This window comes from Acinonyx jubatus, chromosome C2, assembly GCF_027475565.1.
Source record: "Acinonyx jubatus isolate Ajub_Pintada_27869175 chromosome C2, VMU_Ajub_asm_v1.0, whole genome shotgun sequence".
Classification (NCBI taxonomy): domain Eukaryota; kingdom Metazoa; phylum Chordata; class Mammalia; order Carnivora; family Felidae; genus Acinonyx; species Acinonyx jubatus.
Window position 1 is genome coordinate 44,802,869 of NC_069384.1, and position 20,428 is coordinate 44,823,296.

Here is a 20,428-nt window from a genome sequence, read left to right on the forward strand (position 1 = left end):
TCTGAAGTTCTTCATGGTTGAATGCAATATAAATTAATTGTTTTTGGCTAAGTTTCAGTTGGCAAAGGCAAATTGCTCCCAGAACCTGTGTTTGATCCTTCCATTTCACACAAGGACATTTAAAGAAGACAATCAGTGCAATCATTATTTCCATATGTCCCTTGATTCATGTGATTTCATGGTAAATCACAGCAGGCGGAGGGATGAAATCTTTTTGTCCTAATTTAGTTATGCCCGAATGTGTATACCTATTACAACTGCTGTAATAAACAACTTCTTGGTAATTTTCCTCCTGTTTAGTGAATTATGCATCATAGCAGTTTTCATCTTAGCATGTTTAATAACTTTATATTTTAAAAAGACCAAATATAGTCCTTCTAAAGACTTAATTTTTGATTAGCTAATTAATGAAGGTATTTTATTGCTGTCCATCAATAACATAGCAAATAAATGGAGGTAGCTGGCAGGCATATAGTCCCCCTCAGCTCCTGAAACATGTCACAATCAAAGATTGTTATAAATCACTATTTTAAATCTCAGATTGGCACCATTGTACCAGTGAAGGCAACATTAACTAATCAACTGGTCATGTCCACAGGCTAACTGACTTGAGGCCCAAGTAACTGACTCTAAAAGAATATCTGTCATTTAAAGAAATCTATAGACATTAGTGTTATTCTCCCATATAGGTCTCAACTGCACACCTAATCACCTAAGTCATCAGACTCATAGGCATTTGGTTGATTTATCCTACTAAATTTCTTGTTAAAAGATGAAAGTTTCTGTGGTTCTGAGTGATTAATTTACTAAATAACCAATGCAATTCCCATTTACTAACTCAGAATATAGTTTATTATTACAATTATGTCTTACTGTAAGTGACAGATGTTTCCAGAAAGTACATGGACATCTATTTAATAACAGCAGCAGCAATAATAATCATTCTATGTTATATTTGGAAAGGATGTTCCAGTTTAGAAATCATTTAAATATGCATTCTTATTTGATCCAAAGAATTTGTGCACTGGATGGAGCTGAGATTGTTATGTTCACTTTTTCATTTTATTATACTATAGCATGGTAATATTATTATATGCTTAGGGTCATCTGTCTTATGAGTTACAGAAAGGGGGCCTTGTTTCTTTGAAATCCGATCCAATGCTTTAATTAGTAAGATCACTCCATTTATCAGTAAATATAGAAGATTCTGTTGAAACTGTTAACAGAATTGGAAATCCCCATTTAAAACCTAGAAAAGCTCTTATGTTCTGATTTGCAGTCTAGGTATCCTCCTAAATTCGCTATGATGAAGAAATTGATATGAAAGTGCAAATAAAAGAAATTAGTTTGGCTAATTCTTTCTACATTGCCTTCATAGAAAAGCTTAGATCCACAATTTAATTGTTGTGATAGAAGAAATAACACTTTCATTCTTCTAAATTATCCTCTTGACTTATATAAAAAGAGAAAGTATGTGTCTTGAACCAACTAGTGGTAATAAGTGCCATAAAATAATAACAAAATGTAATCTATCTCAACCTTTGTTAGACTAAGTACTTTGAATTTCAGAGGTTCATATACTATGGTTAGAGTTGTGGGTTATTTATGATATACTGATCTAGATTAACTGTTTTCTTTTTTTAATGTTTGTTTATTTATTTACTTACTTATTTATTTATTTTGAGAAAGAGAGAAAGCAAGGGGAGGGACAGAGAGAAAAGAGAGAGAGAACCCCAAGGGGGCTCTGCACTGTCAACATGGAGCCCGACACAGGGCTTGATCTCACAAACCATGAGATCATAACCTAAGCCAAAAGCAAAAGTTGGATGTGTAACAGACTGAGCCACCAAGCACCACTAGATTCACTCTTATCTTTACATTTATGTTTGTCAATATATTAATAAAAATTGAATATAATATATATCATAGTATATAAAATTCTTAGGGAGATATGGCTGTATTGCAATACTTGGTATTGGAAGCTACATAATGCAATAACACAGAATCCAGAGCTAGACACCCTGGGTTCAGATCCCAGCCCTACCACTAACTTAACTGAGTGACGTTGAGCAACTTACAACCTCTCTGTACACCCTCTCTCTCATTTGTAAAACCTACTTCATAGAGTAGCTTTGAGGATTTTCTGGGTATTGGGAGCACTTACAGAGCCTGACACATAGAAGCACTACCAAAGTGTTAACATTAAGAAAAAAAATTAACTACATTATGTTCTGTTCATACTTTCAATTGATTTGTTTTGACTAATTTAACCTGTCATTTCAGGCTAAAAATTCGTAAATCCTTCCAAAGAATCAGATATTTGGAATGTTTATGTTGGGTAAATTTTATGTGTTAAGATAAAATCTTCAAAATACCATCAGCCAATCTAGTGACAAAAAATGGGATCCATCAAATATAACTTTGGGGCTATGAAATACAGATTAATGTTCAATCTACTTGTTCCAGTTACCTATTACTGCATAACAAACTGCTCCCAAAATGTAGTGGCTTTAAACATAACAATTTAGAAGTATTATATCTCATGAATTTATGGATCTGGAATTTTAACCAAACACAGCAGGGGCAGCCCATCTCTGCTGCACAATTTCTAGAACCTTATCTTGGAGAATAGAAAATAGGCTAAGACTGGAACACCTGGCTGGCTAGCCTTGCATTATCTTCTCCTTTTCTCCTCTGCCTCATCCTCTCTCTTCCTTTTCAATCCCTCATTCTCTCCGTCCTCTCGCCTCATGACCTTTCTCTCCAAAGGTCTGCCACATGGCTTTCTTGGGGTCCATGAAGTTCCCAGCAGTCTCCAGCTAGTCATACTTCGCATACCACAACGCAGAGGTCCAAGAAAAAGTTGAAAATTGCCAGTTTTCTTAGAGGTGTAACTGGCAATTTGTCACTTCTACTTTATTGGTCAAATAAGTCACAGCCTAGATGAGATTCAAGGGGAGGGGGCAGAGTCCTGACTTTCCAGTGGGAGGAGTGTGAAAGAGTTTGCAACCATCCTTAATTTGTCATACTGCTTGATTTGAGACCTGCATCCTATTACATCATGTGCAACCATCCTTAATTTGTCATACTGCTTGATTTGAGACCTGCATCCTATTACATCATGTGCTTTGCTTCTAATTTGTACTCATTTTCTTTTAAAGTTTATTTTTGAGAGAGAGGGAGACAGTGCAAGCAGAGGAGGCAGAGAGAGGGGCACACACAGAATCTGAAGCAGGCTCCAGGCTCCGATCTGTCGGCACAGAGCTCAACGCAGGGCTCGAACTCACAGACAGTGAGATCATGATCTGAGCCAAAGTCGGACGCTTAACTGACTGAGCCACCCTAATTTGTATTAATTTAAAAATAAATTTTTTTAGTACTGGGCCAGAGCAAATTTATTAATTTTGAATATGTATGAAATTATGAAAATTCGAAGTCTATTTAAATAATTAGGTGAAAATGTTGCAGAGCAAAAACAAACAAAAAAATAGTTCATTCATAAAAGTTAAGGAGAAGAGAAAGCAAACTTCCAGAAAGAAGTTTCCCCAGATCTTAGAATCTGGACTATGCATTGTGTTGTGCCACTGTATTCATTATCATGAAATAGCTATACAGATCAATGTATCCAAACTTGGAAATAAGGAGATTTCTGCTTGTCCAGGGAAAAAGCATCTGTCGCTAGCAGCCCTCCCAAGTACAAATTGCATGAATGTTTGAAATGGGCAACATCTGTGGCCAAAGAATAGTGACTGCTTTACTGTGGTGGGATTAATATTCCTTTTACCCTAAACCTAATTTACTTCTTTATCATCGTTAGTTTCTCTCATTCTAACTTGATTTCAAAACTAGTTTATGTGTATGAATAAATAAATAATACATATCCTCTGTTTGATAATGATATAGATTAAAATAATATTACTCGGAAATGAGTTTGCTTTGCCTTGAATTCCTCTACATTTATTTAACACTGTAGTCACTGACATATTTACAAGTTCCTTTGGTTTCAAACAACCACAGTGAAACTAGAACAGTGTGTGTGAATGTTCCTATGTTCTGCAGGAAGCTGTCAATTACAACAATCTGTTTATTACTATTACACTAACTTATTTTCTCCCAGTGATGAAATATTACTTAGTTTCCAGTCACGGTATCTAGGTAAACCTATGTTTTATTATAAATCTGAGGCATTCATTTGATGCACATTTTAATATTGCCAGTCCTCTGAGAAAATTCAAAATCAATGACTGTGTTAGATGATTAACTGAGTATATTGAGTTATTTAGAGCATAATGTGATACTTTTCAAGTCAAGATGATATCACTTATAAAGAAACTTTAAAATCTTTTGGGGAGGTAGGACTATGTACCTTGAGATTTAAATTATGCTTTGTAGCTTTGTAGATCAATCTTAACAGACATCTTTGTTTTAATTTTGAGCATAACAAATATACCTGTCATCAGATCACAATTAAGATCCATGAACAAATATAAAAAAAAAAGTTAAAGTTCCATCTTAGTGACAAATGGAAAAGATAAAAATGCAAAATAAGTCTGCAGAAAGTATCTCTCCTATTTCAAATGAGGTTAAGGCATTCCTATGCTTGTATATTTAAATGGCTTTCTGCTTTCTTTTCCCACAAATAGATCATCTAACACATGTTTTGTGGCCAATTTGGACAAATGTAACACTTTACCTGACATTCACAAATGATACTGTTTTTCAGTGGAGTCTTTTGTACAAGTTTTTTTTTTCCATATTCTCACTCTAGTGAAACCCTACCCATCTTAACTTCCTTAATATTTACTTCATTCTGTTGAAAAATCTAGTGACCATGAGATAGTTTTGGAGGCCAATCACCTACATTTACTGTCTAGTTGTCTCATTTTCAAAGATTTGTTTCCTGCTAGCCTTCATTTTTCTTACCTAGTATATATTTCAGTTAGCACTATTGTGAAAAAGCTGCTTTATATTTTTGCTTTTTTAAAAAAACAGATGATCATTTCTAGCTTCATTATTTTTAGAATCCACATTTCCCGGTGAGGTGGAATTAATCAAAACACCATGCATGAGTTGCCTTTCTAGTTTCATGCCACTCCATTCAGCCATATTGTTCTAATAATTTAACTTTGAAAACATTCAGTTTGACATTTGGAATACCATTTATATTTGAATCAGTCAACATATTTGTATTAATTTTTCCAAAGATATTTAGTGTCATTTTTTCCCTCCCTCTTGGTGGCATTTATTACTAACTTACCCTAATTTTATTCTCAAAGTTTTTTTTTCCTAGCTTTTATGTAGCTGATTTAGTAAGCTACTGACTCCAGTAGGAATTTGTAAATTTTTCTGAAAATGTTTAGTTTAAACTAAGTATAATCCTTAAATATTCTTATGATTATGATTTTTTTCCTCCTCAGTTCCTCCCCTTAGATAAAATAATTTTATCAACTTTCAATACCCTAATACATTTTTAATGTTTTATTCTCTATTACATATATTTCCTCCTTTTTCTATCTGTATGTGTATTACTATGACCAAATTTACATTTGCTTTAAAAGCTCTTATACAATTATCAAAAAATATTAAGAATTAATTACAAATTTAAGTTGTCTATGATATACCTTTAAGAAAATCTTTAAGGAATTTTGTGTGGGAGGCACTTTCTTTAGGAACATCTGTCAAACTTTAAACATTTAATTTTACTTGAACACCATCACAAATATTTATAGAGTAATAGAGCACAGAACAGTCTATATCCCATCTGTATGAAGGTAGGTTACGCAAAAACAGATGGGAAAGTTAAAACTGAATACATATTAAGAGATATTTATTTACAGATGTTTCAACACAAATCTTGGTTTTTATAAGCATACAGGTTTGTAAATATTTTTTTGGCAAGGAAATTCTTGCATGTTCTCAACAATGTTCCTAAAACAAACAAACAAACAAATAAAAAAACAAGCCAGACATACCATACTGACATAATATTATTGCATTTTGATTGTGGAAGGACTATAAGCCAGCAAAACAATTTTTCTCACCTCTCATTTGAATTGTCATTAATTTGTGCCAACTGATTTTAAATTGTTATAACAATATATAGAACTTAAAAGCTAAACTTATAGAGCAATTAATTCATTAATTTATTCAATCATTTGGCTAATATATTATGAGAGCCTATAATATTCTAGGTACAATGCATTAAGTAGTGGGAATATAGAAGTTAAAAGGCAAACAAAACACATACAAATTTTTATAAAAAAAAAACTTCTCACAGCGTCTGCAGAATTACCTTAAGGCACAAGCCTATCATTGCCCTAAATTAAATGTACCACCTACCAATAATGGCTCCTAAAATGAAGAAATTATGCTATATTACACATCTGCTGGAGCCTGTAAAAGGGTTTTACACATTATTTTGCTTTATCCTTACAACAAGCTTGACCCTTTGAGATGGTATAAACTTTCTGGTTTTCATAGATGGACAGACTACAAGTAGGATTCCATTGGTATCATCCTAGGACCAGTATTTTCTAAAGATCTCACTATAATCATTTAGCCATTTCTCCTAACAGTATTATCTACCCACTCTTTCTACCAGTTAATTATCTACATAGAAGTGATCTGTTTTCTGAAAATCAATTATGAATGTTTAATTCCAGATCACTATTCTTCTATCATCAGGCGTCCATTTGTGCCAGCTCCTACTATTGCTTAACATTTAATGTTCAAGGAATGCATTTAATTTTCATTTTAGGTGAAACACGATATATATTGGAATATAAGAAAAAAATAATGAATGCATTTCAAAGTGATTTGGGGTTACCTCCTATTTTGGATTACTGGGGATAATCAAGTGTTGATTGTCGTAAATTATAGCCATGGTATACTAAATGATACTTCTCCAAAAGTGCAGTCAGAAAGTATTTGTGTACTTAGAATATATACTTCTACATTTTTCTTACTTATGCGTAATTTGTCATTTTGTTTTAGCAGTGGACAGTTTTTACCTAAGCAAAACAATTTAGAACACCCTACCCACTAGCTTGTTAACCACTTCTTTTCCCAAACTATATACTCTGTCATATGCACTTCAGTTAATGTGAGAGAAGAATAATATTTCCAGCCTGCTTATGTCTCTGGGTCAATCAGCTTTTTGGGCACCAGGCCCATCTCCCCTAGCAGGTGGGGTTAACTTAGATCTGAAAAGAAAAAAAATTTTATCTTTGAAATAACTAGTTAAAATCTTTAACATTGAAAATTGTCTCAGTCATTGAGGAACTATGTCTATAAAGATTTTCTTAAAAAATTTTTTTTACATTTATTTATCTTTTGAGAAACATAGAGAGACAGAGCACAAGTTGGGGAGGGGCAGAGAGAAAAGGAGACACAGAATCCAAAGCAGGCTCCAGGCTCCTAACTGTCAGGACAGAGCCCAACACGGGGCTTGAACTCACGAGCCATGAGATCCTGACCTGGGCCGACGTCGGATGCTTAACTGACTGAGCCACCCAGGCGCCCCTCTTTAAAATTTAAAATATTATACTATCACCTATTTAAAGGTAATAAAATTAAGTTATAAATTATTTTAAAATGAAAGACATTGAGATACACATACATCCAAACCAATGTAAGATGACCAGTGCAGGGGGGAAAAGGTAGAAAGAAGGAACTAACAAGTACATTAAACCCTGGATTGTGAGTAACTTGTTCTGTGAGTGTTCTGCAAGATGAGCAAACATTTCTAATAGATTTTAAATTGATAAATGAGCGATGTCTTTCAATACAAGTAGTACGTAATGCCAAATATCACATGATCACAACTGAGCCAATGGTTCTTGAAATTTGCTTTGATATACAAGTGCTTTGGATTAGAAGCATGGTTCCAGAATGACGTATCCTCACAAACCAAGGTTTTACTGTATAAAATAAAAAACAATTAATGAAATTCAGTCAATAAAAATATCTTTGATTTAAAAAAAATCAAAACCAGGTTCTTAAAAGACTGATAAACAAAGTTGGAAGATGTTACTTATGGAAGAGATTTTTAATGATGGGACATGACTTGATATAATTTATAACAGTATGTATAAAATATAATGTTAATGGGTAATATCCTCTAACTTACCAAAATTGAATTAGAAGACAATCCAATCCAAATATAGGGTAAAATAATTTTAAAAGATGGTCAATATTTACTCCCAGAAGGTCCATTTCAATTATGTTTTCAAGGAATAGATTATTCCATATTAAATAAATTATTTCAGAATATTAGTAAATGGAACATTTCATCATATATTCTCTAATAATCTAATCCAAATTATCACAACCAGAGATTGATAATAAAAATGGGAAAAAATAAGAAAACTCTAACCCAAGATCACCTATAAACATAGGTATAAAAATTCTAGTTGAAATATCAAATTGAATCCAAAATCTCAATAAAAATTATAATACTATATTGTGAACAAGAATTAGTAGAGTTTATCTAAGAATGCAAAGGTAGTTCTTCATAAGTATATACATTAAGGTGAAAAAATAATGAACTAGGCAAATACAGACATATTGTTTTAGAACATTCAGTATCCTTTTCACATTTTAAAAACAGAATAAAAATATAATCACAGAATAAGAAAAAAGAAAAACTCTCAACTGCATATCTACCAAAAACCTAATTTAGATGTGATTATGTTTAACAGCTGCACATTAATAGCCATTCCATTAAATGACAGAGGAAAATAAAGTTCCTCCATTTACTTCCACTGTGCAATATTCTACTAAAAATCTTAGCATTGCAATAAGAGAAGTAAAGTAAGAGATTTTCCTTTTGGTTTCTACACTAAAATGTTATAGATTTGTTCATACTTTTTGCACAATTTTTTGCCATATGCTCAAGTATTGTAAGGTTTCTGTTACTATAGTAACTGGAATATTTTAAAGTATAATGTTAAGTGGTCATTGCTAATATATAGGAAAAGTATAATATATAGGAAAAGTATGAAGATATTCTAATGCCATCAAATCATCACTATCTGGCTCATAGCCTGTGTTATATTTAAAGTTATTTCTAGTGATTCGATAATCAATAATGTAAAATGTAAAGATGCGACCTTGACTCAAAGTCTAATCTATAAGCATATTTGCCCTGGACATATCTGCATTAGTTGGATATAGTGGAAAAACACAACTTGAATGAAAACTACTAACTAGTTAGGTGACTTGCTTTGGTAAGTTACTTATTCTATCTTGACCAATTTCAACATATGTTAAGTGAGAATAAAGATTTTATCAGTTCTTGCTTCACAAGATTATTAAGAATATCACATAAAGACTGTGTATTATAAAGGATTGCATAAATGTGGTTCTCTTATGATTGCTGCTATATCTTTAGATCTAAATGTAGAAAAAAGTCTAAAACAATTTTTAATCACTATATAATCCAATTAATTTAAAAATTTTTAAAAAAAGTCAAAGAAGTAACATCTTACAGAAGTCTCACTAGACCCAGAAATTTTAAGAGAACGAAAACTAGCTAAATGATGACCCCTTTGTGGGCCCATTGAATCTACTTCCATTAGTGAGAGTGGTAAACCAAGAGTGAGGTAAGGAGTGGTGAGAAGGAGTTACAGGAGAAGAGAGGGGACTTAATTGCTTACTTGGAACTTTGGTGATTATTTAATCTATATCTGTTAGAGTGCCCCAGAGCCCTTCCTTAAGTATAGTGAGCATTCAGTGTCTCTGGAATGAATGAATTTAATGTATAAGTAAATCCAAGTCTTCAATGTGATTTACCAAGATACATAACCCAAGTAGAACAAAGACCAAGATCAAGGCAAGAAAAGTTCAACCCAAAATTCTCTACATGTTGTCTTTTGTTGATACAGGCCATTCAAAAACTGATTTTTTAAAAAAAAATTTTAATGTTTATTTTTGAGAGAGACAGAGACAGAGTGTGAGCGGGAAAGGGGCAGAGAGAGAGGGAGACACAGAATATGAAGCAGGCTCCAGGCTCTGAGCTGTCAGCACAGAGCCTAACACGGGGCTCAAACTCACAGACCGTGATATCATCACCTAGGCAAAGTCAGATGCTTAACTAACTGAGCCACCCAGGCGCCCTGCACACTGATTTTAGAAAGATGCAGCCCCAGGAACTGGGCACCTTAGCCTATTCCTTTTCACTAAGTTACAGTTTTTAGATTAAATGCTAACAGGATCCAGAATCTGGTAAAAACATGTCTTTTAGTTACCCTGAAGAGTTGACGTCTATAGAGGTAAAACTAGATTCAGTATTTTAGCTAAATGAAAGGTCTAAAGTGATTTCCCCAAAAAACATTGATTCTCAGCAGCTGGGAAGGAGCAGTGTCTGAGTGAAAGCTGTAGGGTCTACCCGTGGGAAGAGAACGGTAAGTGAAGGTGAATATCTCTAGAGATAGTGCAAATACATTCTTTTTGACAATGTCCAATGTTCACACTATTTGGTTCTGAACTATTTTAAAATACATATGTAGATACAAATATATAAAAAAGAAATTGTGTGTATATATATATATATATATATATATATATTTAGTGTTTATTTTTTGAGACAGAGAGAGAGACAAAGACAGAGAGAGAGACAGGCAAGCTGGGAAGGGGCAGAGAGAGGGAGACACAGAATCTGAAGCAGGCTCCAGGCTCTGAGCTGTCACCACAGAGCCCGTCCCGAGGCCTGAACCCATGAACCAAGAGATCATGACCCATGTCATGGGGCTTAACCGACTGAGCCAGCAGGCACCCCTATATTAATTATTTTTAATGACATACATAGCAATATATTAAAGTACATCATTACTAAATGTTTTTTTCTCACAGTTGGTGCTCTTATCCATGCTCATCCAAGGAGAAAGAGTACAACAAGCTGTTTTACTTTCAGCAGCAAACACTACTGCAGAAGACTGCCAGTGCACCCAGCAATGAGCATCCACTGTCCTATCCACAGCTCAGTGTGCTTTGCAACCAGTGGGGTTATGCCTTTGGAGCTTCACTTTATGCCACTTATTTATTGCCTGACAACTTGTCATGAACCATAAAAGTGTACAAGTGATAATCCTGAATCTACTACAAAGAATTTAAAAATCATCTAGCTTTGGAAATTAATAAATATTTAGCACTGGTTGATAATACACGATATGAAAACTTATGGAGTATAGATAGTGCAGTACTTAGAGCAAAACTTGTAGTTTTACATAGTCTATTTGAAAAGATATACTGACAATTAATGAGTTAAGCATGAAATGCAATAAGTTAAAAGGCTACATAACACAAAGAAGGAAGAAAGAAGAAAGAAAATCATTTATGGTCAAAGCAGATTTTAAATGTAATAGAAAACAAAGATGCAATTCGATTAACAAAGCCAAAAGTTGGTTCAAACCTCTGGAAAGCTTGATCAAGAAAAGAAACTACAAAAATAAATAGCATTAAGAATGCAAAAGCTGGGGCGCCTGGGTGGCTCAGTTGGTTGAGCGTCCGACTTCGGCTCAGGTCACGATCTCGCAGTCCGTGAGTTCGAGCCCCGCGTCGGGCTCTGGGCTGATGGCTCAGAGCCTGGAGCCTGCTTCCATTCTGTGTCTTCCTCTCTCTCTGCCCCTCCCCCGTTCATGCTCTGTCTCTCTCTGTCCCAAAAATAAATAAACGTTAAAAAAAAAAATTAAAAAGAAGAAAAAGAATGCAAAAGCTATTTAACTATGGATTTAGCAAATACAAAAAACACATTTAAGAGTTTTATGAACAGTGGGATGTGTTACCTAGCAAATTGAAAACATCTATGTCATAAAAGCAGCAATTCCATCATGGCACAAACTCCAGAAAAACTTGCACACATATCCTACTCAAACATGTCCACAGTTCAGCCTGTGAGGATGAATAAAGAGGACTAGATGGTTCTGTGGCAAAGGATGGTCTCTACCCGGTGACAGCTGCTTAGAATTGGAATTGACACGTTGGCAGAAAGGCAATTAGCCAAAGTTCTGGGACACTAGTGCTCTATGCTTGTAATGGATAAGTGCTACCCTGATTTCCCAAGAGCTTGGAAATGCCAGGAGAGAGGGCTGCTGTACCCTGGAAAGAGGAACTCTCATGACTGCTGCGTTCTGAGGCCTCCTCTTTGGCAGGCTGAGACGTGGCAAGATGTTAAGACAAGGCAGCCCATCAACACACTGCTGTCATTTAGGCTGAGGAACCATGTACACACATTTCCTACCTGGGGATTTTTATTCCAGAGATGCAACTACAGATACACTTTTGTATATAACAGCAGAAATGCTAAAAGCTGTTTGCAAAAGGTGTCCTTTACTGCCTGTAACTTTACTAAGAAATTACTATTTAGCTACATTTTGATGAAGCAACAAAGACATAATGTGTAATTGGTGTGCTGCCAGTCTAAAAGTAGATTTTTGAAATCTGTATCTTCTCTCTTCAAGGATAAGACAAAATTTATTTTTTCACGGCTTTACAATTTTTTTCTCAGTCATCATTTCATATTGTGAACTACTACTCAGAATGTACCATAACACTTACATTGCAGGAAATTCTGTGAAAGGTGGAATATTCTCCTACTGTGAGATTGAAAATCCAGAAAGTTTTGCAGATTTCTACCAGAAACATTATCACTTCTTCTAATGGCACATGAGCAGGTTTTTTTTTTTCTCTAAAATATGAGTGCTAAGCTCCCTAATTATAAAGGCCTTGATCTTAGCTCCTTCTTTTAGCCCTTAAATGATTCCTCCCATTAATTATTTTAGAGACTATATTTCTTTGGATTTTATGCTAGGTAGATATTTATTTACTTCCTAATCTCAAAATTACTTAGCGGTAAATATAAACTGCAATTTATCTTTTTGTCTTTTTTAGTTAAAATGTTGCTATTGTTGACTCATTTTTTTCTTTCTTTTTTGTGTTGAATAAACAGTTCTATTTAGGGTATACATGGCAAATTAAATTCCTCAGCTAGACTCAGAATAACATGTAGCATGTAATGTTCTGACAAATAGGGCCATAAAATTTTTAAATGATCTTTAAGATTAGGATGTTTTTCTGAAAAGTAGCTGAAGTGAAATGATTTCCATAGTTCTAAATTTTAAAGCATCAAAAGCAAATAAATGGAGTTTGACACAATCTACACATGTGTAGATTTTTATAACTTCATTTGTTAGTCTGGAAGATCTGAACAACAGAGAGTATCAGGCAAAGGCAAAATGAAATCTTGATGGGAATAATATAGATAGAATTAAGGCGTCAAATGAGTGATTCAGTTAATGATCTTGAAAGTCACTTCCATCCCTGAGAATATCTTCAGATTTCTGAGAAGAGTGGAGAATTAACGTAAGGACCTGGTGGCCTAATTTGACTTATGAATTTAGAAGAGTTATTCACACAAATACAGTGTTTTCACCTATTAAAATATCAGTATAAAATTACTGAACAATAACACTGTACAAAAATAGTATTAAGTTTAATTTATCTCCATTGCCAGCATGTTGTGGATAGTCTCTTACATGCATGGATAAAATGAACTATCCTGTTCTGAGCTGGTGGGCAAGACAGCCCCCTTAAAAGACCCTGACTGACCAGATCATTCGATCAGCTGTGGTAAACCCTTCCCATTAGTGAGGGGAGGTAGTTTTGCAATTAACTGCAGGTGACTGGGAACCAAGGCTCCAGCCCTGCCTCTGATTCCACGGGTGTGGTAAGTCTTTCATACCTTCTCTGTTTTTGATGCTCCTTTTTGGACAGACTATGTTAAAACCTACGTCACAAATTTTTACATCTTTAAGAAATAAACTGCAATATCTAGGTGGGGAAGGAGTCAGTTCTCCCTTAAGGGAAAATTTTCATAGTTTTATGTTTCAAGCTGGACTCCACTTCAGTTGTTAACTACAGGGACATCGCTGAGTTTTGGAACAAAGTAATTGATTCGGGATAAAATACTTCAAATTAAAAAAAACAATTAATTTATTTTTCCTTTCACCCACAGGTCTACCCACGGATAGCGCCGGCATTTTGGCACTACCTGCGGGTAGAAGTGAGTAGCGGGGACTTGAACCCTCCCACCCTTGCTCCTTGCACTCTGCTGGTGTGGTCTGATCTGATGTGCCCATTTTGCTCAAGGTGCAGCTGCCATTCTGTGTAAACGTGCTCTCACGCCACCACCATTCCTTAGAGTTGGAGCAGAAATCCAAATCACCAAACCTCCAAGTGCAAGCTTATATAAGATAGTCATCCTTCTTAATAAATTTCCAAATCAAGACCATATCATGTGCATCATAGTGATAAATAAGTGCCAACTTATGGGAAACCATGCTTACACATCTTTTTAATCAATATTTTTGATATTCAGAGCATACTTCCTCAGCTTAATTTGGGAATATGCCTGGGAAAAAGTGGAAAAACTGCTTCATTTCCTTTCTCCTCTTTTCTATCCCCAGGAGCATGAGCAGCTCACCTATTCCTCCACGAGGTCCAAGGCGCCCAGTGTCATCATCACAGGCCTCAAGCCAGCCACCAAGTACATATTTCATATCCGAGTGAGGACTGCAACAGGATACAGTGGCTATAGCCAGAAGTTTGAATTTGAAACAGGAGATGAGAGTAAGTTTTGCACAAACATATAAAATAAGATGTTAAGTTATACCATTCCAATCTGACCTGAGTTAAAAATCTAATGTTCCCAATTGTGAATAGTCTCATCAAATGGGATTCTGTTCCTGTAAATACTCATATAGTCATTTCAGTTAATGTTTTGTTGCTATCATTAAATTCCTCCATGAAATGCCCTGTTCTACCACAATTGTAACGTAGCCCAGATACATTTCTTTATGCAGAATTCATCACTCATGCTGTAACATAGAGTCTCAATGGGTGGTGTTAGCCTAATTGTTTGCCAGTCTTGGCATCATAATATGATACTAATGAAAACTTGGAAGAAAATAAAGCCATGAGCAAATGATTTTAGCAGTTAGTTCAAAATTGTGCAGCTTTGGCTTATTATCTTAGATCAATAAAAACAGTGGTCAGGAGAAAAACTCTACTGAAGTGTACATTATAAGTTTAAATATAGACACATGGGCTTAATTAGAAACTCAAATTAGTTCCATAGCCTTGAAGTGTTGAAAATCAAAATGAGAGATGAAGGTGAGGTGTTCCAATGTCATGTAACATAGGCTTTGGAATGTCTTATTCAGTCTAAATCCTGCCCTGTTATTGAATTCATTTTTTTGCTTTTAGAAACCTATCTTACTGCTATCTGTGTAAAGATAATATGGGTGGCTTTTGCCATGTTCCTCTATGGAAAATGTTCAAATATCTAATCATAATAAAAATATTTTCTCATCATTGCTAAAATACCCATATTTACTTAAGAATTCAAGAATAGCAAATTTATTATAAAAATTCTTTATAAATAACAGTAATAATAGCTACCATTTATTGAGCCTCTAAAAAATGCCAGATATTGGGGCGCCTGGGTGGCTCAGTCGGTTGAGCGGCTGACTTCAGCTCAGGTCATGATCTCACGGTCCGTGAGTTCGAGCCCCGCGTCGGGCTCTGTGCTGACAGCTCAGAGCCTGGAGCCTGTTTCAGATTCTGTGTCTCCCTCTCTCTGACCCTCCCCCATTCATGCTCTGTCTCTCTCTCAAAAATAAATAAACGTTAAAAAAATTTAAAAAAAATGCCAGATATTATATAAAGTATTTTATATGTATTATTTCATTTAAACTTTTCAACACCCAATGAGACAAGTATTATTTTCCTAATTTTACTTATGACAAACAGAAGCCTGGAGAAATAGAGCAATTTGTCCAGCTAATGAGAGATAATGAGAAGCTAAGTTAAAATTTGAAAATGAGGGCTATTTTCTTCCAAGGCCTGTGCTCTGAACAAGTCTACCATCCTGTCAAGTTCTTTCATTTCACTTGTTGGGATGAGCACTGGTGTTGTGTGTAAGTGATGAACCATGGGAATCTACCCCAAAAACCAAGAGCACACTTTTCACATTGTATGTTAGCTAATTTGACAATAAATTATATTTTTAAAAATAATAAATAAATAAATAAAGTACAAAAAATGGATTATTAAAAAGTGCTAATAGTAAGACCACTAAACAGGCCACAATTTCTCATTTTATCATCACTCTTTTAAAATGAAGCTTTTTGAATTTCAAATTCTGTGATGGAAGGAATGTTGCTTTTACATTGATGAATAGTATCAATTCATAAGAACTTCTTTTTTACAACTATACCTCACTAAAAAGTAGCAAGGCACCGACATAATTAAGAAGAAACACAGCTTAGGGAGAGAAAGTAAACTAATGAATAAAAAGAACACTTATAACCTAGATGGTTAATGTCAGTGATAATCATTTATAATCTTTCAGACACTGTTGACTTCTCAAGCTAGAGATGAAATTATTGGGAGTAGACTGTAATTATCACAAAACATAACTCCATAATTAAAAGCAATATAAAAATATTCAAAGTGTCATACCTGCTATGTCCTGTTGACTATTTTTCCCTTGTTCACACATCAAGACTTAGCCTAGGTGCGAGCCAAATAATGCAATTCAAGGAAAGTTTGGTCCCAAGAAGAGTCCTGTCATTGTGTTGTTCAGACTTTGTGTATTACATCCCTGCATCTCCATTCTATTTCTTTATTTCACAGATGAGGAAATTTACCTAACTTTTCAAAATGTACGACATCTTTGAGTATTATATCATTAAGTCAAAAACATACTCTCAGACAAAATTATAGGGCCAAATCTAGATAGGTCATTTGTGTATATCTGGTACTTCTAGAGAAAATAATCTAGTCTAATTTTTTTTAAAAGTTCAGATCTAAATATGAAAATTTTAATTTGCTTTAACTCTAAATTTCAACTCCTTGTACCTTCAGGACTAGAAATCTTTCATATGTTATATAGAAGAGAAGTACTTTGAAATTCCTTATCAGAAAAGGTCCCATACTCACCAATGACTCAATGTAATATTTTTTCACCCAACAAAGACATATAGCACAATTAATATGTGCCATACTCTGTGTGAGGCACTGGGGATAAAAAAATATATAGCATTAATAAGACCAACAGCCTTTGCCTTCACATAATTTATACTCTAGATTTATGGGAAGAAAATTTAAATTTAATTTAAAAATACCAGGTTACTGACATGTACTATCATAAAGATATGCAATGCAAAGGGTGTTGAGAACAGAGGGAAGAAGCCCTAATTTAGCATAAATCAGTCATGAATGGATCTGGTGGAAGGTGAGAAGCTGGGGCTCATTCTCAAAAGAGGAGTAGTAAAGAAATAGCAAAAACACTGAGACCTGAAATAGCACGGACAATTTAAAGAAGAGTAAATAATTTGGCATGGCTGTAGTGAGGAGACATCCAGGTAAATGAAGGGGAGTAAGGACAGAGAGGGGAGTAAGGGCAGAGACAAGGGCCAGTAGGAAGGTACTCATTTGGCCATGTGAACGATATTAAGCTTCCTAGTGATACTGAGAATCCATGCGAGGGTTTTAATTAGGGAGTAAAATGACCAGTCACATGTGCAAGACTCTCTACTGAGCAATTCACACAAATTATCTTTGTAATTCTGACAAGATTATTTCTCCTTCTAAAGACATAAGTAGCTTTACCAAAATCTGATAATCAAATGAGCAAAGGTGCAGAATTAGAACCCTAGAGCCACCTGACAATGGCGGCTGCAGAAGGCAAAACACCTGTTATGAATCACTGATTTCATTAGTGACATGAAAGATACTTTTATTAGATCCTTGAAGAGACAAAATGTCTGAGAAGAATCTGAAAAATGTGTTTGTCTAAACCTGGATTTTGGGTACGTAGTGTAGCTCTCAAGTCAATTTACAGCCTAGGGGAAAATCATTTAAAGGGTCATTTTTTATCTGGTTAGTTTTAAATTACATTTTCAAAGCATGCTGTCTATATCCAGAAGAGAACTTCAGTGAATAATGTCATAGTAGGATATGAGCGGGTTTACCAGAAATTCAGGTGTATAAGGATATGAATACCAATCTATAGCATGTCTTTCTCTTTTCATACTCTCTTAGCTCATAGTTTTTAATTCTTATAGCCTTAGTTTCCTGAGTAGTGCCTGAACTAAGTTCTCTCTTGTGCATTCTATTTAATCAACTAACTTGGTAATACATGCCTAGAGATGGGAGTGTGTTGGGGAAGAGAGATTAGATTCTCTCATTTGATGGTCTGGTTCAAATTTTTTAAGTAAGCAAAGGGAAGTAGTTTACAATTTAATTCTCTCTAGCCATATCTGTTTTACTTGGTTCAAGTTTGCCAATAAGACAATAATATAAAATATGAAAGAATTGTTTTTCAAAATCATAATATTCCTCTTTTTTTTACTGTTTTATTTATCTTTTTTGAAAGAGAGAGAGAAGGGGAGGGGCACAGAGAGCATCTCAAGCAGGCTCCCTGCTGAGAGTGCAGAGCCTGACATGGGTCTTAATGTGGAGCTTGATCTCACAACCCTAAATTCATGACGTGAGCCAAAATCAAGAGTCAGCCACTTAACCGACCAAGCCAGTCAAGCACCCCACAATCATAATATTCTTAACTCACTAGTGTTCTATGATTATAGTGGCATCTGAACAATAATCACGGTGACCCCTCTTGCTCTTACACACAAAAGGTTGGATGTTTTTCCAGAGTTACATTATGTGGTGGAAACTGACTAACCAAATAAATGTAAAGATTACTAATTATGACTTCTAACAGTATAAAAAGAGCTTACTTGACTTAGACCTCTTGGTTTCCTTTTGCCCCAGGTCTGTAGAATAACTTCATTACATGTATGTGCATGTATATGGAAAGATAAATAGATGACAGGTGGATATATATGATAGATAGATATATAAATAAATAGGTAGATAGATAATCATTCCAATATAGTCACAAAATACTTTTCTGTTTTAGTGCTGGCATTTCATATGTCTGCTAATCTCTCTTTGGGATTCTTTCTTTCCCTCTCTCTCTGTGCCATCCCCCCATCTCTCAAAATAAATAAAGAAACTTAAAAAAAAAAGAGTGTACAACTACATATTGTGTCCATCAACAGCATTTATTGAGTGCCTATTGTGTAGTGGCCTTTTTATTAGGCCAATAAATTACAATACAATAGAATCAGTAGTGAGAAAGTAAGAATATATAAACATTCCATGTGGATCTTCTATTTATTTATTTATTTAATCCAAGTTAGTTAACATACAGTGTAATAATGGCTCCAGGAGTAGAATTTAGTGATTCATCAGTTACCTATAACACCCAGTGCTCATCTCAACAAGTGCCCTCTTTAATCAAACCCTCACCCATTTAGCTCATTTCCCCACCCAATACCTTTCAAGCAGCCCTCAGCTTGTTCTCTGTATTTAAGAGTCTCTTATGGTTTGCCTCCCTCTCTGTTTTTATCTTATTTTTCCTTCCCTTCCCCTTGTTCATCTGTTTTGTTTCTTAAATTCCATATATGAGTGAAATCATGTGGTATTTATCTTTCTCTGAGAGCTATGTGAAAGATAGGTGTCTGAAGCTAATACAAGAATTTTTTTCTGAGCGCCTGGGTGGCTCCCTCAGTTGAGCATCCAACTTTGTCTCAGGTCATGATCTCACAGTTTGTGAGTTTGAGCCCAACGTCAGGCTCTGTGCTGATAGCTAGGAGCCTGGAGCCTGCTTTGGATCCTGAGTCTCCCTCTCTCTGTCCCTCCCCTGCTCGTGCTCTGTCTCTTTCTCTCTCTCTCTCTCTCTCTCTCTCAAAAATGAATAAACATTAAAAAAATTAATAAATTTTTTAATATTAAAATGAAATTTATATTAGGTCTCCACATATCAAACACACCACATATATAAACATAAATTAAGTACAGACCTTTTTGGCATATATGAATAAAACAACAAGAAGTCTTAACCACTTCATATTTATTATAATTTCTGTCCTTATTTCCTGGAGAAAATGTACTTCTTTTCAATGGAGAAAAAAATAACAATTAAAATTGAAAATTTATCCACATACCAATCATATCCATATCCTTACAAACTTCTTTCAAAAAAGATATTAATTCAATTTTTAACAATAATCTGTTAAAATTATGCCTACATTTAAAAAAAAAGAAATAAAGATAATTTAAAGATAAGGAAGTCAAACATTTGGTTATTTAAAACACCAAGACTTACTTACATTCAAATATATTTTGGAGTAGCAGAAAATAATTTCCTGTGTACACTTTTAAAACCCAAATAAAATATATCCTGCTATATTGCAGCCAACTTGAACATTTTACTTAAATATAGGAAATACACTTGTGAAGCTATCAAAAGAGTGCAGAATCCATAGCTTAAAGCCAACATTTGAAAGAAAGCTGGAAATGT

At 34.6% G+C, this 20,428-nt stretch overlaps 1 protein-coding gene across 7 annotated transcripts in view; it reads left to right on the forward strand.

Annotated features, from left to right (window-relative positions):
* Window positions 1-20,428, forward strand: part of EPHA6 (EPH receptor A6) — an 856,998-nt gene that overhangs the window by 563,176 nt on the left and 273,394 nt on the right. For 5 of the 7 annotated variants that reach the window (XM_027077585.2, XM_027077587.2, XM_027077588.2 and 2 more), the window contains 2 exons: window positions 14,012-14,059; window positions 14,463-14,625. In XM_027077585.2, coding sequence (XP_026933386.1) covers window positions 14,012-14,059; window positions 14,463-14,625 — 211 coding nt within the window. The remainder of the gene's footprint in view (window positions 1-14,011; window positions 14,060-14,462; window positions 14,626-20,428) is intronic. The other 2 variants (XM_027077586.2, XM_027077589.2) reach the window with 1 other exon arrangement.